Source organism: Prenolepis imparis, unplaced genomic scaffold (genome assembly GCF_030444845.1).
Source record: "Prenolepis imparis isolate NDT839.2.m4 unplaced genomic scaffold, iyPreImpa1.0 SCAF_7, whole genome shotgun sequence".
Lineage (NCBI taxonomy): Eukaryota > Metazoa > Arthropoda > Insecta > Hymenoptera > Formicidae > Prenolepis > Prenolepis imparis.
In genome coordinates this window covers 11,742,342-11,767,026 of record NW_028141165.1, presented here as the reverse complement: position 1 = coordinate 11,767,026, position 24,685 = coordinate 11,742,342, and the positions used below count along the sequence as shown (strand labels likewise).

At 39.3% G+C, this 24,685-nt stretch overlaps 1 protein-coding gene across 1 annotated transcript in view; it reads left to right on the top strand.

The window, feature by feature from the left end:
• LOC145938774 (uncharacterized) overlaps positions 1-24,685 on the top strand; it is a 297,324-nt gene that overhangs the window by 118,191 nt on the left and 154,448 nt on the right. The window contains exon 4 of the mRNA XM_083042528.1: positions 12,975-13,149. Within this exon, the coding sequence (XP_082898654.1) occupies positions 12,975-13,149 (175 nt within the window). The remainder of the gene's footprint in view (positions 1-12,974; positions 13,150-24,685) is intronic.

Below are 24,685 nucleotides of genomic sequence, written 5' to 3'. Positions count from 1 at the left end.
GCGGTAAGCGACATTTTTGCTTAATCAAACAGGTTCTGGATGTTGTGCGCGCGCTTGTGAACCGCCGCCGCGCGCTCACGACTTCCTGCAAGCGCACGGCACCCGCTGCCGTACGGTACGTTCGAATGTCAACGTGGAGAGGAGCCTCACGAAGTCGTTCCTCCGTATAGCAGTTGTACTTGTTTCTCCATCTCCCGCCAGACGCTTGCTATCCGCGAGGTGTTCACGCATTTTTTTTCTTCCTTGCATCTCTCGGAATCTAATCTTGTACGCAATTGCAGCTATTTGACATTTTACTGATTATTTCTAGAGAGTTTTCACTCTTGACTTCCACTTTAACTTCCGCAGGAAATTAAAACCAATATAAAAAAAGAAATTAAATAAGTTAAAGTCGTACTTAATTTAAATTTTAGTAAGAAACAGAAATTTGACATTTGTCGAAGAATAAAAATCTTATATCATTGGAAATTTACGCTTTAAATAAAAAAAACAAATACCTTGTACATATGATTAGAGAATATCGTATGCGTACTTTCGAGATAGCCGATGTAGCCGTACGATATACGACGAATATCATTCTAGTTGTTCGCGCGCAGCTGCCGGTCTTGACGATCGAGCGGATAATCAATAATAACGAGTAGCGAGATAGAGCCGAAGCCGACTACAAATTGTAAATTCCCCATGAAATTAGGCGACGCGCCGACTCTGCTTTCTCCTCGCGAGGAATCAGGCTCGCGTCTAGATACATATCGATGTACGAAATCGTTCATAAGTGTGTCAGTCGTGATTCGAACCGTCAGGTGCAATCTCGAATCGTTTTTAATAACAATTTTTCTAATGTGTATTATTTTTACAAAAAGAATAATGACAAGCAGTTTAAAAGAATAATATCAGGATTACATTAGATTTTATAATTTAAGAGAATGATTCTCTTTTCAAATTTTATCAATTTAGAATATCATTTAAATGAATAAATATATATTTAGCAAATATTTTTACGATTAAAGCTAAATTTAATGATAAATGAACAGTAAATAAAAATCAAAGAATTGATACACGAAGTTTCAACTTTATTTTTAAATATGATGCATAAAAGAGAGCATATTATCTTAACAATGAGCATAAGCCGATTAGTACAACGTGTTAATAGAAAATGAATGAAAATGCGTATAATCATGTAAAAAACAAGCACCAATAGTATCAATCTAAATTAATTAAGTTAAATTGTACATTGCTAATACATGACGTGCATGTTCAACAGGTGTGTGTATCGTGCTGGAACCCTATAAAGTAAAACGCTTACGAAACTCTGTAAAACACGTATAATCAGCCGCATCAATTTACCCGCCTGATGGTGCGCGCGAGTCTAATATTCTCGTCGTACATAATCTATCGTAGAAGCGTGAAAGAACTTACGGTATTCATGCGCGATGGTCACGGTGGTCCGAGCGACAGCTGAATCATAAGACCATGCCGATAAATCAAGCCGGGATTGGAAATCCATCAGAGGAATTTTCTTCCGATAGCTTTGGGGAACAGCAGACGGAAAGCTCCTGTCGCACATATCGTCGTAATGATGTGACGTATTACATCTTCCCGGGAAGTCGATGATGGAACGGTTATCGTAACACTTCTGAAAAGATTTTGCTCGGCCGAGATTTATGCGTAAGAAAAAAAAGGGAAAGATTAAACCGGTAAAGAGAGATAAAAAGAGATATAAAAATCGATCGAGCATTATGTCTGATCATCTGAAGCTTATGATCGATAATTTGCTTATTGTTACTTATTTAATAAAGGGCTTTTGATGCATTTAAGTTGTGAGGAACGAGTATCGTCTTATAATAAATAGTGGTGGATAACAGATTTACGAGGCTATCCGCGATCACCTCGGCGCTGCTCGATGATTTCGTAAAAAAAGATATAGAGAATTGAAATGAAAGCAGCACGTTGCCAATCGAAACATAATCGAATCTAATTCTCTTATTAGCTTTTTTGTCTTGCACAATATATTAAATCGCGCCTTTGATGGAGGTCTCAGAACTTGTCATAATTGTTATAAATTAATTTTGCACATATTGCTTTAAAAAAAAAAAGACATTTTGAATGGTGAAAAGATGTAACTTTTCCATGACGGATACAATAGCTGTAATTTAATATTTAATGACAGTTAATTATAGAATTCACATTATAATCACAATATATTACTTTCATAATTCCCTCCAACAGTAATCTTACATCTGACGAGCTTATATAAGTGTAATTATAATTAATGTATTTTATCGGTGCATCAATATAATCGAGGTTCATTAAAGCACATGAATAATCAGGAGGCATAACAGAAACGAAATAAAACACTTTGTAACTCAAATTACAAATCATTTCACAAGAGTTAACTGTCGATACCGATAGGGACAATGATCTCGTTAAGCACCAACAACGAAGTTACGTCCGCTGGCTATTGACTATTGACGTTACAATAATAGTGTGTATAAGTTCCTCTGATTAATTACTCAAATAAAACTTATGCGAATGTATGGGGATATTTAGATGTTCCTGAGTTACGATCTAATTATCAGGGAAGCTAAACGTTTATCGAGAAATACAACACGAAACGCATTCGGATACCGTGTAATCGTTAATTGAGAAAACAACTTGATCATCTAAATTCGAAATCTCAATATCGAGGCGAAGAAAATTTCTTTCGATACTCTCGTGCTAAATCGATTATAGGCATGAAGAAATTGAGATATCTCATAAAGAATCATGATAGTTTTATTATTCAGCAGTGTTTCATTTATTATTTTATTATTATTCAGCTCTCTTATTTTTATTACAGGACAATTTATTATTATAGTTTAATTAACTTCTTTATTAGTAAAACATATATATTATTTAATAATTTATTTATTTATTTTATTTAATTATTAAATATATAATTAATTTATTTTATCTTCTTATTAAAATTGAATATACTTTAATGTCTTAAAATACTTTTGCAATTTTTTTTCGTCGATTTTTAGCGGTTTAAAAAAAAATCATCGGTGTATTGACTGAAAGAATGACATGTCGTACTATCACAATACTAATATTAAAAAAAAGACCAGGATTAAAAGGATGGATGATCTCACGAAGAAGAATAAATTCTGATGGTGTTGTGATTAGTCGAGGATTATGCCAAAGACGCAATGAAATCTTAATTGCTTCCGACGATGTATCGTGCGTTGAAATAGTTATATAAACTGTCGATAGTATCGCTTAGCATTTATCCTGAGCGTAGACGAGCTTCGAATAAGCGAAATAATCATCGAAAATCGGGCGTCAGGTGTATCGTCTATCGACTTTATTCCGCCGGCTATTTCATCCGTATCGAATCGGACGCGCTAAGTTTCTGAAACGATAATGACGCGGAACCGGTTCTTTTCTTTTTCTTTTTTATTTTTTTTTTTTTTTCTTGGGTACGGTTGCGAACCGGAGATGAGCGAGAAGGAATGAAAGAGAGGGGGTGAAAGGAGAAGGATAAAAGAGGACGATATGCGGCGCCTTACTTCTCTTATCTGCTCCCGACCGAGTTGGCCGCCGATTAAGGGGCGACAATATTTTCGCGGTGACGCTCGTTAACATCAATAAACCACCGATATACCGTTAATGAACCAATAATTAGTTGGATAATGAAGTTGGCTACCTGATGCGGATTAACTCGGTGACTCGTGTAGGGAGGAATCTCGGGAGTGCCAGTAGCCGAATTGTTTCTCCAACATGTCATCGACATTTCTCTTTCTCCTCTTCTCTCTCTCTCTCTCTCATGTCCAAAATGCATTTTGCTTACATAATATATTTGTGTATAACACATTTCCCGATTTATTTCGGATGACAGATGCAAGCTATCACTTCGCGACTATCGCTATGATTTTTACTAATCTATTTTAAATAAATCAGTTTTTGCAATCTGCTTCTCTCATTATTATTTCTGTTTTATATCTATATGAGTTAATAGAATGATCATTTTTACCGTATAAAATAAAAGAAAAAGAAATTTTATGTGCTTATAGATCTGGTTCTTTTTTTCAAATACGTAAAAATATATTTTTATTTTAATTGTACGTCATTATTTATTATTGTTTTTTGTTATTATATGCGATAGATAGAAAGTGTGTCATTATTGTATGAATTCAATCACACATTTCCGACAAAAAAAAATTATTACCGTACTATTTCTCCGGAGTGATATGCTCTCTCGAAACGCGACTCTTCTTTTTGTCTTTCTCTCTCTCTCTCTCTCTCTCTCTCTCTCTTTTTCTTTTCTCGAATAGAGAACGCATCTGGTATGCCAAGAGGGCTTTCGACTCATAAAAGAGCTTGCGTGCACGCCCAAGCGCATCTCTCGAGAAAGAGAGTCCAAGTGCCATGCCTATTCATACGTCCGTACGTCATAATGCATTGCCACACGTGTGGGTGAGAACTCGCGTAGAAATATTTCGTTCGATGCTTCCTGCTCGTTTAATCAATGACATCTTTGAGCGCCGAGATGTGCATCGAGTGCACGTCTCGTATTATATATGTGTATAAGGATAAGTCGATTCGATATGTACCGCGCGAAAAACCGCCAGATCCAAAGCGAGAGGGATCTCTGAAAATACGCGCGAGGTCTCATTCTTTCAATTATTATTTATCGACTTTGAAATTTTGTAATACATCTTTTCTTTCTCCTTCTCTTTTCTCTCTCTCTCTCTCCCGCGATCGTTAGTCGCGATAAATTGCGACGGCTATGTTTCGAGAGTATGTGTATATACGAGGATGCCATTTTCGAATTATAAATCATTGCAATATGAATCAGTTAATTCGATTCGTTGTTGCTGAAATTGATGATTACAAGTTCGATATACATCAAAATAAATTTCAATTTATAATATATCAAGTGGCCACGAATGTGCTGTGTTAAATATATCTCCTTGTGTAAGAAGCAATTTGCGATTCATAAATGATCAAGCAATTTAATATCAGAATCGTTAATCCCATATTAGTAACTTGCGAATTAATTTACCATTACTTAATTCATTAGAATTAAGATTAATAATTTCTTATGTGACCGCATAAATTTAATTGGCAATTATTTAATTGGCGTACACATATATCACGTATTAATTTCTATAAAGTTTACGGTATTTTTTTTTAATGAATAATTGCATTTACGCGCAATTTATTTCTGAATATACTTGCGACGGAGAAATCTTGCGTGAAAACGCCGTTATTTCGGACGGCGTTAAACTCGAATAGTGGATGTTGGTAAATTGATACAATCTTGATGCATGTGCGATATGGGGCATCGCGCGTTAAATTTATCTCCACACTTTAGCGACATTTATAACGGTGACCGTATCATTTTCTTTTTATTCTTTCGCCGGACAGATGCAATTAGCCGAATACGTTCTAACCCGCAATTCTTTCTCCAACGTCGCGACTTTCACCAATACAGCTGCATCGCGTTGCAGCAAACTCATTCTCCCAAAGGCATCTTTATTGCACGGTATATTCATACTACGCACAATATCTCAGCGTACGAATGGCGCATATAATCAATGACATCTTTACGAGGAGCGCGATAAGTCCGCGAATTCAGTAAGGAGGCAACACAAAAGGAGGGAAGGGCAGGGGAAAAAAAAGTGAAGAGACTGTCGAAGAAGATGCAGCCAGTGACGGATTGACAGAAAAGACCTCCCACATGAAAAGTTGCAACTTGTAGTACATTTCTAAATATTTTAATAAATCGCTCTTTTTTCTAGTTCTCTTTTTAATTTTAAATAAAATTTTTGTGTTTCTTTTTAGACGAAAATTAAATTTTGTTGTCAAGTTATCGTGCAAATTTTGTACGAATTATTTCTACACATAAGCAATTACAAAATTTAAAATAAGTAACATCTCAGCATAATGCATTTTTCAGTAATTAGGCGTCAAAGTTTGAAAAATAAATAAAGTTTTATCAGTAAATTCTTTTATTTTTTTCTTAATTTCTAATTTACTTTCTTGCAAAAAAGATTAATTTTATTTGCATAAGTTTTATATTAGATTCATAAATTTGCTAGATTTTTAATTATAAATTTTTTTATTATCATCTCTTGATAAATCTGATACATCCGCTCCTGGCGGTGAGACAGAGGCGCAGAGTCGAAGAGACAACAGGGAGTGTCTCTCATGCTGCTGCATGATAAATCCGCTGCGGCTTAATTCGCATCAGCTGTAACATCGCCCGGAATTCTTTCCCGCGACTGATGCGCTCGAGCGCTCTCGGTCCGACTGGCTGTATTCCCTTCGTCCGTCCGTTCTTTCCTTCCTCGTCTGGCCCCACGCCTTCTCTCTTTGCACTTCTTCTTAGGCGTTGCACTTCGCCTTTATGGGACTCGGCATCAACGGACCGCGATGATGTCACGGGGCGTGTCTCGCACTGTGAAACGTGCGCGAGATTCTTTTCGTCTCGGCGAGAGCATTCGTAGACGCGAGAGATGCGAACGCTCTCTTCCACAGAGTACTCATCGCATACTTTGCTTTTCAAATAATTAGTCGGTTCTAAGTAATACGATGATATCATTTTAGTCCATTTATTATAAATCTTGAGATTTTTTAAATTATTTAACGAAAGGAATTACGAGGATTGTTTCAATATTGTTGTTTTATTTGAAATTGATATTTGATTTACATACTAGATGAGTTTCTTACAATATCTCTTCTTGCTAGAAATAGTAGCCGTGATTATATTATTGCTCGATTTGTTGGTAAATTATATTTCGAAGTATCAATTGTATTAGTGAAACTTCTAAATAACATTCATGTAGCGTAATATGCAAGTATCTGTATCCACGATGGGTGACCATGCACACATTTGCATACGCTCGACCACCGACGAAGTTCGCACTAATTGAACTTGTTTGCGTCCGATCCAAGGATGATGATACCATCTTTTCGTAGAGATGATCGCAGAAAGAAAAAATATTTATAAAACGAAAAGGCGAATTATGTATGTACGAATGACCGAGATACGCGGAGCGGCAAGCAAAATCGCGAACAGGATTCGGTCATGATGGAAATGTCAAGTCACGGCATCTCGAATTAACGCTTCCACGGGAATCGAGCGATTCTCTCTCCCTTTTTCTGCCTATTCAGTTCATCCGCGTTCGTTCGCGACTAACGAGATCCGCCGTTGCCAAATAAAGATCCGTCTCGGTTCAGGTGTCATAAACCATTTCCCCTGCCGAATCGAATTGAGCCGTCGACTTCCCACCTTGATTGACGATTTCGTAATCTCCTCTCCTCGACGGAGGACGAATGCGATAATAACTCGTCGAAATCACCGAGCGTGCAGCCTCTTTAATTGGGACGACGACGGCGGCGATCGTTTGGCCCGCGATCATCTGCTCGTGCACCTCGCGTCACGCTCGCACGTTTTTTTTTTACGCTATAACCATGAATGACAAAAATGTTGTTATTCCATATTACGCGGAAGCAGCGAGAGTTCGTTGGAGAATTCTCGGCAGCAGCAGCAGCCGGCCACGAGCAGCAAAAAATATCTGGCACGTGAAGGGGACGTGTATATAAAGCGAAAAATATATAGGCATGCGAGAAGAAGAAGGGTGGAGGGGGAGAGAAAACATTCTACCTTTCGGTAAAGGTTGTGGCGCGCGGATGCACGTCGAATAAACAAGTATGTATAATGTCGCGCTCCCCAAAGGTCGCTGCACCCGGTGTCTGTGTGCAAGCCGGTTAATTTGGCCGATCTCGATTAGCCGCGGGGCTGGTACCAAGGGGGGACGGATTTATCCGCGTCCGATCGCGGGTAACGATAATGAACTGGCCGAGAAAAGACTGTTCGGCAACTGAGAGAGAGAGTAAGAGAGACACTCGCGAGATGCTCGATTGCCGTTTCGTTGCAGTGATATATGATCGCAAAAGACACACGAGCTGTTAAAAACAACCGAGTAAATGGACCGAGCTCCGAATTCGGGGTGACGGACATGTAAGAGCGAAGGGGATAAAAAATGACTTCCCCGCGTAAAAATAATGTCTCATTCGAGCAATATGATGATAGCAAGAAAAATGAAGCGCCGCAATACGTATAATGCGTAATAAGCTTGGCTTACGGTACTTTGAAGCGTTTCGTCGGAATATTAAATTTCCGGCGACACGATTATTCGCAAGACATAATAAATTCGCGCGAAATCTCGCCCTCACAATCAGTTCGAGTATATGCAAGTGCTGCGTTTTAATTATATCGTATTTTTGCGTGGTTACATAAAATCTCCGTGTGGTTTGCGGCGTGCGGTGAAATCAAGTAAAAACGGTATGGCGGTACGCGATATTCTTTGATCAGACTATTAATTCACTAATGCAAAAATTGCTCCATAAACACCCTATCTCCGGATAATGTCTACATTGGCGCTAATCTCACACGCGCCGTCTAGGCGCTGCATCGCGATTGCAATAAAAAGAAACCGTGTATAATATGTAATAGGCCTATCTCCGTAATAACTCGGCAGTTACTTCGGCCACGGTAGATCTTGCCGATAATTTCGAAGACAAAGCGCCACATATATGCGCCACAGTTGACCGGTGTACCTATGTGTCTATCTTGCATTATGCGTTAGGATCTCGTGAGGAAGAGCGAGAAGATTCGCGCAAACATGACGCTACACCCCTGACAAGAAAATACTAACGTCTAGAATGATCCTTTCGTAATGTCATACTTTAATACATAGCTAAGCTCCGCCATTACGCGTTACGGCATAATTAACGTCGCTATATACTCGCCAAGAAATTATTATTGGAATTTAATGGGGCGAGAGAGTGTGTGCGCTCATGCACCCGGAAATAGATTAATGTCATCGGTGATCTGATTCGTTGAAAGACACGTCCGACAAGGTGTTATAAAGTAGAAAACGCGGAATATTTGCAATTAGTAAAAAAGTAAGAGTAATAATAAGCACAAGTACGATAAAACACGAAACTAATATGGTAGACATTGATAGATGATTGATAAATATGAAATATATGTTAGAAATAATATAAAAAATAATTAAAATAATTAAATAATAATTTATTATATGAGCTGTATGTTTAGTTTTAAATCGTTTCTCTTATTTTTAAAATATGAAAAATATTACCGAAATATTGAAAATTAATTGAGTTCTCATTTTATTAAACGGTTATAAACGAGAAATTTTATAGACTTAATAAGCATTTCATTCAATTTACTCAACGCTACTATTGACATCAGTTTTTTCTAAGCACGTTTAATCAAATAAATTGCTTTGCAAATAATTAGAATATAATGTCATTTAATCAATGTTTTTTTCTTTTTTTTTTCTAGTTTTTATCTTTATAGTTTTACAGTTCTTTTCTCTTTGCTTCATTTTATCAATCGATATTTGATTTACATATCAAAATTGAATATTTTAAACGTACATATATTTTGCGATGCTCTAATCGTTATCATGGCAAAACCTAGAATATCAATAAACGCTCTTTTATTTATCTCTTCCCTTTCCTTTACCTTCGGGAAGGTTAAACACCACGCAGATCATTGTGTGCTATCAAACAATACACAAGTCAGTGATGCGGCATCGATCACATATCGAACATTTTTACCCTGAAACATTTGTAGTAATTAAATTAATTCCATCGGGACTCTCGTCTGGTCTCGTGGATGATTGCTCAACGAATGATTGATGAACGTTATATTCTCATTACGGTCGCTACTGTGAGAACACACGTAATACATAGGTAAGAGCACGCCCGTCTATATTATACGCTTATATGCGCTTATTTAGACATACAGCGGTACATATATGTATCCTTACGTCCCTCGCGGTGTACGGACTGGAATCATTAAGAACAGTTTACTCGGTCCTTCATTAGTCATCGGCGATTTAATGCGTCGTTTGATTTCATCGACGGACTGCCGATCATCTTTTTCCATATCGCTTCCTTTTTATGCAATTTGTTGATTCCCGACTCTGCGTTTCCACACAACAGCGACTAGGCTCGTTAAAATTTATTAGTTTATAATTATTTATTGCTCGGATATGCACAATTTACGACGGATGATTCTCGCGTGCGTTAGACTTATGTTAGATTTTTATTTTATGTTAGATAATTATTTAAATTATTATTGCGTCATAAAGGGGTGCCCCTGGGACTCGCTTTTAACTCACGTGACGCGCATATATAAATTTCTTGCAACTTTTATTGGCCGGACCGAAAAATACATTTGTCTTGTTTGTCGTCTCGCTCATCTCACGACTCATGAATAACAAGTGCACGTACTGCGATTTCCAGAAACCAGAACTCCGCGTGTTAAGCGTGTTTCGCGTGCCGAGTGCCTTTACTTTCGGAATCGACGCGATTTCGCGGTATGTCATAAGAAGCGGCAGGCGTGTCTCGTTTTCGCTGTCGGCGTATTTTATTTGCAACATCACTTACGCGATACATTATTAACCATTTGCTGTCAACGTTTCGAAACATGAATATATCTAAATGCAAGCGAAAATTATACTCAAGAAAATTTAATTCTTTAATAGGTTGTGCGAAGTAAGCAACTCGATAAACATATGTGCGGAAATGTATCATAAAAATTATTTAAAAATATACAAGTATAAATATATCTTGATCCACACGTTTAATATCATTAAATATCTTGAGGCAATTAAACTTTGAATTAAAATTATATTAAACAAGAATATTTTAATTATTTCTTAAACTTAAAATTTATTTACAGTTTTATATATCCGTGAAGCAATTTAAAAAATATCACAAGTGAAAAATAATGAATTATATATGCGATGCTGAAATAACGGGAACCATAATTTAGATTTTACTTTTATAATACGTGTTTGCGTAAGGATGAATTGTAAAGTCTTTTATTCATCGGACCTTACTTTGCTGAACGTTGCAGTTTTATAATGATTGGAATAGCCCCTGCTCTTTCTCTCTTTATCTTTAAAAGCACCGGTAAAACTCCGTTATAAATTATTGCGAGAAGCATAATGCGCACGGAAAAGTCGTTGCGCGCGCGAATGTGTTACGTGTAATTTGTTAAGCGTGGTGTTACAGTTACACTCACCGCCGGTGTAAACCATCGGTCGTTCGAAGAGTTGCGCTATTAGCGTTTTGTATCGTGTTTCACGACACGAACCATTTGTTTGATCCTATGACAGGTATACGGCGCGGACAAGAGCTTTTCATTGTCGACGTGCACAGGAGAGTGTATTCCCACGTTTCGTCAAGAGCTTGTTGTTGGGGAAACAATCGCTCTATACTGTAAATTTGATCTGCCGCACGATTGTTTCGGAAATTCGATATTGATGCGAGAAGGCGCGATCAATCACTGGTCGTTAGAAAATGATCCTCTTTTTATACAACTAGAAGAATCGTTTCCTCTTTGTTTACACTGCGATTATTTAATTGCTGTTAGTAGTAGCAGCATATGTGTGAGACTGCTTTGTATATCTGTTATATTTTTAAAAACAAAAAACTGAACTTAATGTTTTGTATTAACGATTTTATTTATGATATAATTTTCTATATTAATTTTTTTTATATTTTTACTCCTATTTTTATTTCTTTTACATCTTAATGAAATTTTAAAGACCTAATTTGTATAATTGCTCTTTTTTTTCTTCTTATCAATTTATATTTTACATGCTTGATAATTTTATTTAGTAGAGTTTAAAACATTTTTTAAAGTATACACTAACATATTTATTATATTAATATAATATCATATAATACGTATAATTAATAATAAAAGATATTTGAAATCAAGTACCGCTATACGATGCAATCGTCTCGCGTTCGATATCGGTGACGCTCGTCCAATTGGATCGTAAACTGTGAGAATTGGTTCCTTCCCGTGATTGACTATTAATTCCGTCGGTCATTAGACGATCGGAGGTGTGTCACAGAGAAATTAGACGGCGCAAGGTATACAAGCGACCGATAGACCGAGGCTGGTCGAATCTCTCGTGGGAACTGGTTGTGATTAGTCTACGTCACTACCAACGCTAGTTATGCTAATTGCGCTTAAGCACTTTGGCCTGCTATCAGCATCGACTATTGAAACTGCCGCTGAGTAAGTCACGTACTAAGACCAGACCTTTGTCCGTCGATTTCGCCTGTCGATATTCGCGCGCGTATAGCATTCGGGAAAAATTACAATACGGCATCTCGATACTACATTAACTCTCGACAATCTCGGATATGACAATCGGCGATGCTGCGTGGGTGAAATTATACTCGCGCAGCTTCTAAGTCTCCTCAAATCGAAATCCCACAGCTGGGCAAAGTAATATCTGCAAAATTGCCACGTTGCAACGGTGTATTACACTAATATTCATTTACACGCCAACACATTACAATACTTCGAAATACGTATGAATTAACTTTGAACGATTTAATATAAAGTCTTGCTCAGATTACTTTTCGTACCTTTCTTCAATATATCTGAAAGTTAGAGAGGAGCGGGAACACCTACGCGAACGAAACTCTCTAAAGCACACATAATCATCTTAAAATACACATCTTATATTAGACGTAATAATTTGTTGTAAGAAAATTGAGAAAGGTCTTTGTGATTTTATATACGAAATTACCACAAAACATTTTTACATTAATCAAGCGTCAAGAATCTTTTCTTCCGAACAAAATATGTATATTATCCTTTATTATAGTAATTTACAGCTTTTTATATTTGTATGCAAGTCTGTTGAATGAATTGTGAAGTGCACAATTGAGTAGGTCAAAAAATATTATAATATTACATTCACTTATTTAATGAAATATTTATTCATTTTGTATTTAATCTCTTCATATTTTAAAATCAATAAAATTTTTCTTTACGTTTCGCAAAAATTTGGCACAAACACCTGAGAAGCTGGTATAGAGCACTCGTTCCTTTTGTGTATTGATGAGCACGTTCTCTTCTGTTGCAGGCGGCGGGACCGCCGGTGCAGGTGGAACCAGTGGACCTGTCCGTGAAAACTCCCGTGGTGCTACAGGTGCCGCGGTACAGTCCGGCAGCGATAATTAATGCCGCCGCAAGAAGAGTGCCGTCACCTTCGACAACGCCCACGCCACCGCCGCCGCCGCCGCTCTGCGCATCTACCGGTAAGTACCTAGACCCTATCACTACGAAAATTTATCTTAGATTTCCTTGCCGTGTATACATACACGTATACGGTGTTGGAATTTAAATCGAATCTTGCGACAGTGATACGATCACGGTGTATTATTGCCCCCGGGGATATGTGCAGCTCGAAAGAATGCACTTGTTCACGGACTTTGCAGTCGCCTTTGCGGGACAAACTCTCGCGTTCATGACTGCGTTCGTGATTGCGTTTTCCGCAATGTATTATAGTGATACATTTGTTTTTTTACGGTTTTTTTTTTGTATAAATTTGAAATCAGGATAAACTCACTTTGTGACTAATTTTATGAGAATTAAGAGTAAGAATGAAAAATTGAAAGACTTCGATTTTTGCAGCGCGAAAGTAATTTCTTATTTTTCCCATTAAAATCCATTTAATTAATTTTTAATTTCTACTGATTAATGTTCAGTCGATTAATTTATAAACGCGAAGACATCTACCTGGCATTCGAGAGACGCGTTTAAAATTCCACAGACTTCGTATAAGGCAGTGAAATTCTATATTATGAACTGCACGTACGAAACTACTTACCTGTTGTCACTTTGGCTGACTGTATATATCCCTGCGTACATATATTTAACAACTTTAAGTCGTATTTATACAATTGAAAATTTTAAAATTTTTATTTAACGTAAATCGCCCAAATGTATTGAACGATCAAACTTATATTTAGTCGCCTTATTAAAGGTGAACCGTACAATGTAATTTAATTTCATCGATTTGCCATTTGCAAAATTCATTTTTTTTTCGATTTAAAATTAATCTACAAATATAATCCATTCATGCAATGCAACGGAGATGATGATTTTTGAAAGTATTAAAATTGGATTAAATTGGGTAAAAATTCAAACGCGTGTGAGATTCGTTTTTCTCGCGTTTCGAAGCCGTTGGCAAAAGCAAATCGTATAATTTCGCCTTTACGCAGCCGCGTACAGGTGCGGCGCACCAGGGCACACAGGTGCAGATGCAGCACGCGCAGAAAACACTACGCTGCACGAAGCTGTGTGGCCTCGACTCTCGCTTATGGATAAACCATAGAGAGATCCCCGTGCGATTGCGTTGCTTTATGGGTTAATTATGTTGGATTTTTTTTGCATACCGCGCGCGGACGAGCCCACCAGTTGATTGACCATTCTATGGAAAATCCATGCGCGCAATAGGCAACTCGTATGTCGCGTATATGTCCGTGTGTGCATACGTTTAAGCGAATGACCTATGGAGCCGTCGTTAAATTCCTCGTCGTTACTACCACGCGAGGTGGTATTCGCGAATACCGGTGAATAAATTACAAATTTGTCCTGGGTATGTGAGTATTAAACAATCAGTCGCAAGTTTCTCTTTCATTATTATATTTCAATTTAATGGGTGGGTACCGAATATTGTTTTATTGAAATCATTTAGACAAATTTAGTTATTCTCCAATTATTTTTTACATAAATTTTGTTCCAATAGAGATTTAACTTGAAGTTTATAACGAGCGAAATATTTGACATTAAAAATTAAAAATCGAGAAAGATTTTTTTTTGGCCAATTGGTCTCAGTTTAAAAAATTCGACAAAGTATCTGCAAGAGACATAATTACAAGATATTCTAAATATGAACTAAACTTTTCGAGGAACCACCCTGATTTGCACACCGTAATTACGAAATAATAATCCGAAGCGCGTAGACAGATGTTCGATCTGCCTTGAGGTCTCAAGGTCGATGCGTTCATCGCCGATTCGCCAGCGATTAAAGGAGCAAGACTGAGAGAAATCTGGTCTCGTTAGGCGCCGCGGGCGGAGTTGCAGCGCTAGTATATGTGAAGGAAAAAAAAAGCCGAAAGAAGCCCGTTGAAATCATCTTAAAACACCGTAATCGCCTCGATAAAGAGAGGCGAGCCGCAAAAAAGTCGCTTTAGCGCGCGCGTTTTAGCGTGTTGGGCGACGCTCGCTTAGTTTAAACCGCATAATCGCTCGCGCAGGTAGTCGTAAGCGACACGCCTCTGTTTTATCGCGCCTCGAGAAAAAAGAAAAAAATAGAGAAAAACGGCAGTCGAGAGACGGCGAAAACGAACGGGAAAGAAATCGCGGCGCCGCGACTAAGCACGAGCGGGGACTCGCAACGTTCACTTCCATTTCTGGATTAATGATCACGCACACCTGCGCAAAGCGGAATCCGAATACGATTGGGGTCGCAACCCGTAGTCCTCGCCTGCGGGCCTTCGTCGTCGTGATCGTTGGTCGTAGGTATAACCGGTAGCGAATACGTAGGATTACTTTTATCGCGCGTTTAATATATATACATATATACGCACCTGACTCTCTCTTTCCATCGCTGTCGTGATCGATACCTTCTTCAATCTCTCCGGCGCGAAATCGTCCTCTTGAGTGATTTACGCTGTTGGAAAGCGGTCGGTTGTTTTACCAGTCGCTGCGTTAATCCTCTTTCGCACCTAATGGGTGCGTCTATAAAGAAAATAAACTCTGACAAATGTTTTATAAAGCGTGCGTTAAGTCACGAGTAAGATCGCGAATTACGTAAACTCGATTGCTACTTTATTAAAAAATAACCGACGCGAGAGCATTCATATACGGGATATCTGCGAGGCTCGATACTCTCTCAGACATTAATAACAGGCGCAGAAAACGAGATTGTGCAGCTCGACGTTCCCAGCGATGCGATATGGCATGCTAATCTATGGAATGCTTTTCGTTCGAGACACGCTTTCTTTTTTTAGCTATAACTCTTCCGACGTATAAAAGATTGCAATTATTAATGACACATTCTGTCAGAAATTTGACATGCTACAGAACTGTAGAGAGGTCGCACCATCTTTTTATATAAAAAAAATTTGATATAGCGAAAAATTTGACACATAACACCTCACGTCACGTCGGGTTAAAGACCTCTGTCTGGCCTGGTCCGGAATTCACTTTACCGCGTTATGCGTAAAAATGGCGGCATCGCGCTCGTGCCATACATCTGCGGCACGTGACATTCCTCGGCGAGACGGAAACAACGACTCTCGGGTGATGTCGTTCAGCGAGACGCGGTCCGGGAGTAGTCGGTGGTCGATGTTATACAATACATCCTTCGGTTCCCCGACATCGACATTCTATTGTTTTGCATCAGAAGCATCCTCCGCCGTGCGGCGGTGATCGTCCGCGGCGATATATAACACAGAACGGATATTAAAGATCGCCGAGGCTGCTGCCTGGCCTTTTCCTTGACTCTCGCGTCCGCGATCGTAACTCGCCGTTCGGCCATGGCTATCGGAAAATTCCGATCGTGCGTGGACCCCATATACGCACCGCAGACACGAGCCTCGGTCGTATGTATACCGTCGCCGCTGTCACCGATACTAAACCCGATCGTGTTCGACACCGCATTTCGCGATTCCGATACAATAAAATCGGACTGCTGGCAAAATATCTTGCCGAGTAAAATTATTCGAATCTGTCAGAAAAAATGTTTGATAAGAATCAGTACATTCATCCTGTCAGCCGCTTAGTCATCTCTTATCACAAATCTTATTATCTATGAATACTCTATGAATACGTGAAAAGTTGCGATAAAAAGATGCATGTTTAACTCTGCTTCATAAAATAATTTAATTGTAAAATTTAATTATTTCAATTTATGTTGACGTAAAATTAAAAAAAATATCAAGCGACACATTCGTACGTAGCATAAACAGTTAAAGTTAAATAAAGGATATTTTTAAACAGTCGTACAATCGATCGAGTCGAGTTTTACAACGTTTTAATTGCTTTTAACGCAAAATTGTCAAAACCCCGAAATGCACCGACAACGGCACGGAGGTCTTTATTCGTTCGCGGCAGTGAATAATTAGACAATCCGTGGGCGAACGAGCCTGAAATTAAGTCGCGCGGCAAAGTCCTTTGCGGGAATTAACAGATGGACGTTAATTCCAGTCGTTAAAAAGTGCCGGAATCTCGCGGAGAAAGTCAACCGCGCGCATCTCGCCGGAGTTTTTCGTATAATTCACATCCGGGTGAGCAACGGCAATTGCAACGCGCAACCATCACCGTTTCTTTCCCGCTTTTCAACCCGGGAGGAGAAGAGAGATGACGGATAGCGGACCGTCCCGTTGGGAGTCGGCTTAAGCCGACGCTCCCAGAGTTTGATTGTCTTTGATTAATTACTCATGCTCTTTCTCGGCCGGCGGAAGCCGACGGGTCGCAATCTTGATAATGCATAACTGTATTAAAACGGGCCCGACGTAATCTTTTGATTTTTCAAGGCGTAAAAACCGTTCAAACATAATCCGATAGCAGGAAGATCGTTGATGAAAGATCGTTCGCTTCGATCGTCATCCCGTTTGTTCAGATGATCTCGCGATTTTTATTTCCTTAAATATAAATTATCATCGTTTATCAGTAATTTATGTAATGTGTTCTGAGTGGAATTTTTTAAGTAAAATTTTATTTAAGATTGCGACGATTTCATTATCGTTCTTGATTGCAATCTGCTTGATATTTGTTGAGAGATGGGATCGTTGAAGTAGTTCTGCGATAAATACTATAATTAACAATACGTTGAGATTAAGCGTTATTCGATTACCCGGATTAAGTGTCTATTAAATGACGGCATCGTTAGACGCCCACGTGAGAACAACACCCGCTTATTCGGATAATAATGATGCACAGTCTTTCGCGAATGATTAGAGGATAAACGAGAAGACATATTACGGGCAGGCAAGCGCGGCGCTCATGCCGACTCAAGGAGCGACAAGCACATTATGCAGACGTTATCGTAATAAATTATTCTTATCAGAAACCGGGTGCAAGCTAGAGGCGTGTTTCGCTGTCCGAGATAAATCCTGGTTGAATGATAAAACGATCGAGTCGCTATTACGGCGAATGGGAACAGAACGTATCGTGTCGCTAGATGTCATGGATAATTCATGGCGTCGCACGAACATATTATGGTCCAGTATGTCACTATGTTACTTAGAAACGATAACGCGCTTCATAGAAATTGTAACAAGTTAATAATATTTATATCAATAATATATGACGATAAAAATGGCACAATAATTCCATTAAAATTATAATTTTCATAATCCAAAAACGTGGATAATAAAAAGTACAATATAAACTTCTCATCTTAAGTATAGTTAATTTAATTTAATTAAGTATATCATTTTTGCCATATGATTTTTTCTACTTAAATTATACATCAGAGATCTTTTTTAGAGCAATATATGTTTCGTAAATATTATTATTACTTTAGCTTCGGCAATCAGCTGCGATCCGAAGCAGGTGCGCAGCTGAGCTATCGACGACGATCGAGATAAATCCCTGTTGAATGGCGAAACGATGATCGAGAATGGTAGTCGGACTGGTAGTAAGACCGGTAGCGATAGGCGGTGGTCATATCGCGCTCGAAGCATTAGGCGATAGGATCTTAGATGTTCTCGCTCTTGTGCGCGTTCCGTATGAATACTTACACGCATAGATATCATTGAATAGTTGTGCATAGATACACATGTGGATGTGTACACAAGTCTGTTTGTAAGAAAACGTATTCCATTTCCTTAATTCTCTCCGTATTAATATGAAACACGATTTGTTCCACAGTCGACATTATCTTATCGAAGTTGATAATCGAGATATCGTTTTTATTGAACATTTCTTAAGGATTAAATTTTATCCCAAGTTTCAAAAAAATTAAACATTAACATATAATTATTATTTACGCAGTAAAATTAATATTTTATTGATTAGAAAGAAAAGTGATTATATTTTTCATATATATCATCGATATTTCGAAAAGAGCTCTCTTATGCAACCTTTATATCTGTAACAATTACAAACGCACATTTAATTTTCGCCTTATCGTTGATGACAGAAGCATAACTATATATAATTAAACCATTTACGCGTATCACTTGTCCATTATTAGTCAGTCTATTTCAATTAATATTCGTTAGGAATCAAACAATGCTGGCGCCGGTTTGTCAGCCCCGCCTATTATGTGTAATCGATCGATCTTCGCGATCGGTCCCGGGGTAGAGGCGCGAGAACTGACGGGAAAGTTTGTAAGAGCCACAACGAAATGGTGTAACGACTGATCGAACGATGGCAGAGAAGAGTTTCTCGGTTCGACTTTGAGAGGGACCGCGGCGCGAAGGAAATCTTTAAACCCGTTTACGCTTTTATGTAACGCCGACGTTACATTGCGCCATCTTCTCGTTCTTCGTCACGGTGTAAACCATCTCTCGGTACCGTTGTTCATTCCTGCCCGAACTGCTCCTCCTTCTGTTGATTCTTTTTGAGCGCCTAAACTCTCGCCGAGTTGTATAAGACATCTCGAAACGCATCCAGTTGGGGAAAGAATCGTTTCAATATTGAATTTATTGTATATCTTCGAAAGTGATTCTGTAGAAATAAGTGAATTTAATCTAACAATTGTCAAGTGACATCGGAGAATAATTTTTCTCAAAATATTTATTAATTAATAAGAAAAATCAAATTACAAATTGACGAACTATGTGATAAGATCGATGCAAAGCTAAACAATGCTTCTTCCAAAACCTAATATATTATATATAAAAATAATTTGTCTCAAGCTATTAAAATTGTAGATAGAGGAGGTAGAATATAATGTGTGTAAGGGGTATATTTCCTTTAACACTTTTTTTCATACTTTTATTAGAAACCTCCAAAATTGTTATTAGCTATATATTATTTATAATTAAATATTTATTATTTTATTTAATATTTACAATGAACGGGGTTCTCATATTACTCAAGCAAATCTCAAAATTAGATATGGCTACATTTTTTAAAATGTTTAACAAAAATAGAAACCTCCGAATCACTTCGAGTCGAATTGACATGCGAATAAGAGATCTCGCGAGTTGGAGCGACGTTAATAAAGAATCGCAAGTTTACCGATCAATCGATGTCAAAGATTTTGATGTATGTAAATATGTAAATACGCAAGCAGAAGAGAATGCTCTTATCGCGAATACATAATGACATCACTGTCTGCATATTCGGGTACCATGAAATGTGCAGTATCCCTTGCGTTGTGATTATTTAAAAGGCGCGGACGAGAGTTTTAACCTTTTTTTTTTACACACTTTTTTCTACTCTCAAAGAGAGAGATACCAGTCGAACATTTTATAGCAATTTGCAGCGCGTGTAGAGAAATTAATAGTACTATCTGTGAAGCGCAAACGCGTTTTTTTCCTCGGCATTAATTCACCGAGAGCGACGCATCAGCTAAAATACTGTCGGCGGTATACTTTCGAAAAAATTATAGACAGTCGAATTTCAGTCAAATTGGGACGCCGGATAGAGAGCTTAATGCCGTTGATGGGATAATGCTGCCCGCGAAGTGTCAGTATCCTTGACGTGCCCCCGGATCTAGAAAGTCTCATCATGGTTGATTAGCAAAATTGAAACGTGCTCATTGCCTGCGACACAAAAGCGAAAAAAAAAAAACGAGAAATCGATAAAATTCGCGAATTTTTTCTAACAAAAAATTTTTCGTATTCGATCTATTATTTCAAATAATTAATATCTGTCTAATCATATAATAATATTTGCATGTTCTACAATTATTAAGCTGTTATAATAAAATTAATTAAACTCCTGAGATGTTTATTAGCGATGTAAAAAGTATCTGTGTAATTAATAGACTCCTACTTTTAAAAGTAACATTTTATCATCTGATCTATATTCTTTTTATCCACATTTTTTATCAATTTAGCATTGCAAATGTAATTGCCGCTTAACTGCCGCATTATTTCGAATTATTCATGATGTAATCCTTTTTTTTCTCTTTTGTTTTAATTGCTTCGTTTATTTTACGCGACTTCTTATTTACGATTGTAATGAATATAATTTTAATATTTAAAAAATGAAATATTTATTCGGTGAAAACTGTTCGTATACTACGTCCGTGTAGAAGTTTCGATCTACGATCTTCGATCGGTCTAGGAGATTGTGCGCCGTTCATCCTTTTGATGCGGAACGATTCATCGTTTCTTTTACTCATAGCTGCGTACAATGGTTGCCTTGACATTATGTCTATTCGGCACGACTATATTCTACTCACTCTGTTAGAGGAGCAATTGCCAGGCTGACATTTCATGGATCGAAGCCAATCGTTTCACATCGTTGAATCTTCCAGACCGAATCAGGTGTAAGTCGCTTTATCGCGTTCTGTTATCTTCGCGATTCACCGATCGCGTCCTCGCGATAGGGATTTTCATAATTTCGCGAAACGGACTATAATCTGTACGGACAAAGGGGGACAAAGAATTCTTTGAAGACCGAGCTTTCATAGAGTTAATAGATATCGTGGCGCGATAAACAGCTCGATGGTTAATGCCGATCGATATCGACATCTATTGATTCACATCACATCGAGAAAAATCGTGACTAATCGAGGTCAGGCTGCAATAAATATTCGCCGTATCCGTAACTGTGCGTTTGTATAATTAACACGGTCATTAAGCACATAATTTCACGCGGTCCGACGAATGAGAAAAATGGCGTAATGGGCTTCTGCGAGTAATAAATTTTTGTATTCCGCGCGTAAGCGATCGTATAATTAACGCTGTAATTAGCCGCGGAACGCCAGGTTGAGAAACGTCGTAACGAATTGACTTCTGTTGGTGATAAATTTCGGCCGTAGAACAGTCGCTTGCGTCATCGCATTATTAACGCCGTAATCCCGCCCGTCGACGCCGCTTCTTGTTCTAAAGCGCGCGCCCTATGCGCGAAAAAAAGACGTAACGAAGAGTGAACTTATAATAAATTTCCGTGAGGCCCGTGATTGCTTTACGGCGAAATTAACACCGTAATTGAATCCTTGATCTCGCGTCGTTAAGAGATATTCATTGTGAAGACGCACATAATAGATTGCGCTGCTCCGCCGCGTAACCAAGTTCGCGATTCCATACATGCATACATCGGTCAGCGTGTAATTACGTAATCAGGACTATATAATCAATTCATAATCCCGTTCCTTTGAATAAAATCGCGAAACTCCCAGTCGAAAGGCTATAAATTATGAATTTCGCAATTCTACGACTTTATACGTCAACGGAGGAGTCAGCTCGCCCCATTAATCATAGCAATACGGCACAAGATATCATGGGATTAGTCGGTAAAAGGAGGTCATATCAATTTTTTTTTAATGGTGTGTATTATTTATAGCATTCCTATAATACTTAAAAATTCCCCTTTTTTGGCGAATTAAAATTATTTCCGACATTTCGCAATTTTATTCAAAAAACACACGTATACTATTGTACATTATCAAGCATATTAAATATAGAAATGTGGACGAAGCATCTCGATAGCATTTAGAGATGCTCCAATTTTTTATTCGAATCCGATAATGAATATATATAATCGCCAAGCTATCAGCTTAAATTCGGCTTTAATTAGGCAGTATATACGGAGATTGAATCTGTGTGTTTGGTCGATCCCGTTCCCTCAGAATTCTTTCCTGGTACGCGCCGGCTGGCGAATGATCGATACTCGCCGTCACGCACGCACGTTAGCGGCAATTAAGCGCGTATACTAATCGGCCGCGTTAAGGTATGTACGCCTCGTCTAAGTGGGGTGCTCTTCTCCGACATGGCGGGGGCGTGAGAAGTGCCTTCGCCCTGTGACCCCTGCGGCCTCTGGGGTACCCGGTACTACTACTTCGTAGAGATACTCACCGTGGCCGCATCGTGCACTTCGCCACGATAGCGCGGGTGCGAGACGGAGACGGCGAGAGCGAAGCCTCGGACTTCGAGTCGTATAGTCAGAGTAGGAGCGAGCGGCCTTCTCCCATCTGTCGGGATATATACTGTATGTACGGCCCGTTCGAATTTTGACACGTTCGACGTTTCGCTCGATCTTCGACCCCGCGCTCTCGAATCCATGTAGTCCGATAGCGCGGCTTGTGTGGGAACGAAAGCCTTTTCTTCCTCGTTCGCGTCTCTCTGTCTCATCTGCATCGCGCATCCGTATATGCGTCCGACGTGTCCGAAGGTGTCGCGAGACATGAAAACTTCAAATTTCGCAATATTTTTCTTCATGATAAATACTGATAATTATAAAAGTAATTATGATTTTTTATGCAATATATTATTCTCCTTAGAGAGAAATATTTTTGATATACATTTAAGCATTGAATTTGCTTAACTCTATATGACATCTTGATGATATTAAAAACAAAATAAACTTTTCTCATGCTTCGTAATTCCTGACGTTTATCCTTGACCGCGAGATACGGCGACATTGACGAGGAGCGATTTCGTTCCAGCGGATCGTACGACCCGTCCCAGTAACTTGCGATCCATCCCGTGTGTTTTACAGTCAATTAACCTTCGAAGTCCTTCTCGCGAACCGCGAAAGCCGCGAGTTTCCGGACGAATACCGGACTCTTGGACTTCCCCCGTGCTTTCCTCCTCTTCTCCACGGTCGACCCTCTCGTATCCCATCCGTCTCTCCCGGTCGACCGCGAACTTTCCGGACTTTCAGGCTCGACCTCGGGGCCCCGCGAGATGCGGTAGGAGAGTTAACCTTTCAGGAATGACTATTTCATGGCCACTTCCTGGGTTCAATGCTCCCGCGATTTCTATGCAGGTAGGGTGAGCCGTACACACACACTTGCGCGCTCACACGGAAAGGACATGCGCGCACGGCGCGAGAGAAGCGTAAACCTACACACGTACGGAGGCTGTATCCCGACGAGGAGAATCGTTCCCTTGTACCCGGGGCCTTATGTTCTGCGTGCACGCCGATGTGTATAGCGAGGAACGGCGCGGTGACGGCGGTAGTGAGGGGGACGAGAACGGGAACTTACAGGACCCAAGGGATCTAACGCATTCGAGTAGAGAGCCTGTGTGTGCTTGCATAATATTAGACCTTATGCAACCTGCCCTTCCCACACTTATCACTGTTTCTTTCTCTTCCCTCCTTCCTTCTTCCTCTTCGTCTTTCATCCATCTCATCTTCTTCCTCTCCTCTTCGTCTCTCTCCCTCTCTCTCTCTCTCTTTCGTTTGCTCGAGAGAGAAGTGGAAAAGGCTCTTCTTCGTTGTCGATCCCCCACCCTCGATCAGATGCCCACGAACGGTGTTTCACGGTGCCCTTGGCGGCGTGCGGGCCTCAGGGTAGGGTGACTCTAGCCCGTTTCGTAGGCAAGGATGCGATGGGAGGAAAAGAGCAGGATACGCGCGAGAAAGGACGAGGCGAGCGCTCGGCTTCAGAGGGGAAGAAGAGAGAGGATCCTTTCGTGGGACCGTGTGTCTTCTGGGGTAGTTAGAGTGGGTGGGTGGGTGGGGGGTTGCTGCTCGTGGAGGGCCCCTCTCGGGTAAGTCAGCGGGGGTCAGAACGGAGATGCTCCGCGATCGTGTCGGGCGGGGCTGCCCGCTCACGACTTGAACTATCACACGCCCCCACTAGCACCAGCATCCACCTTCCTTGCCTGCTCGGCCTCGGACCGTTTTCTCGTCTGGACGATACGTCCCGGCTGT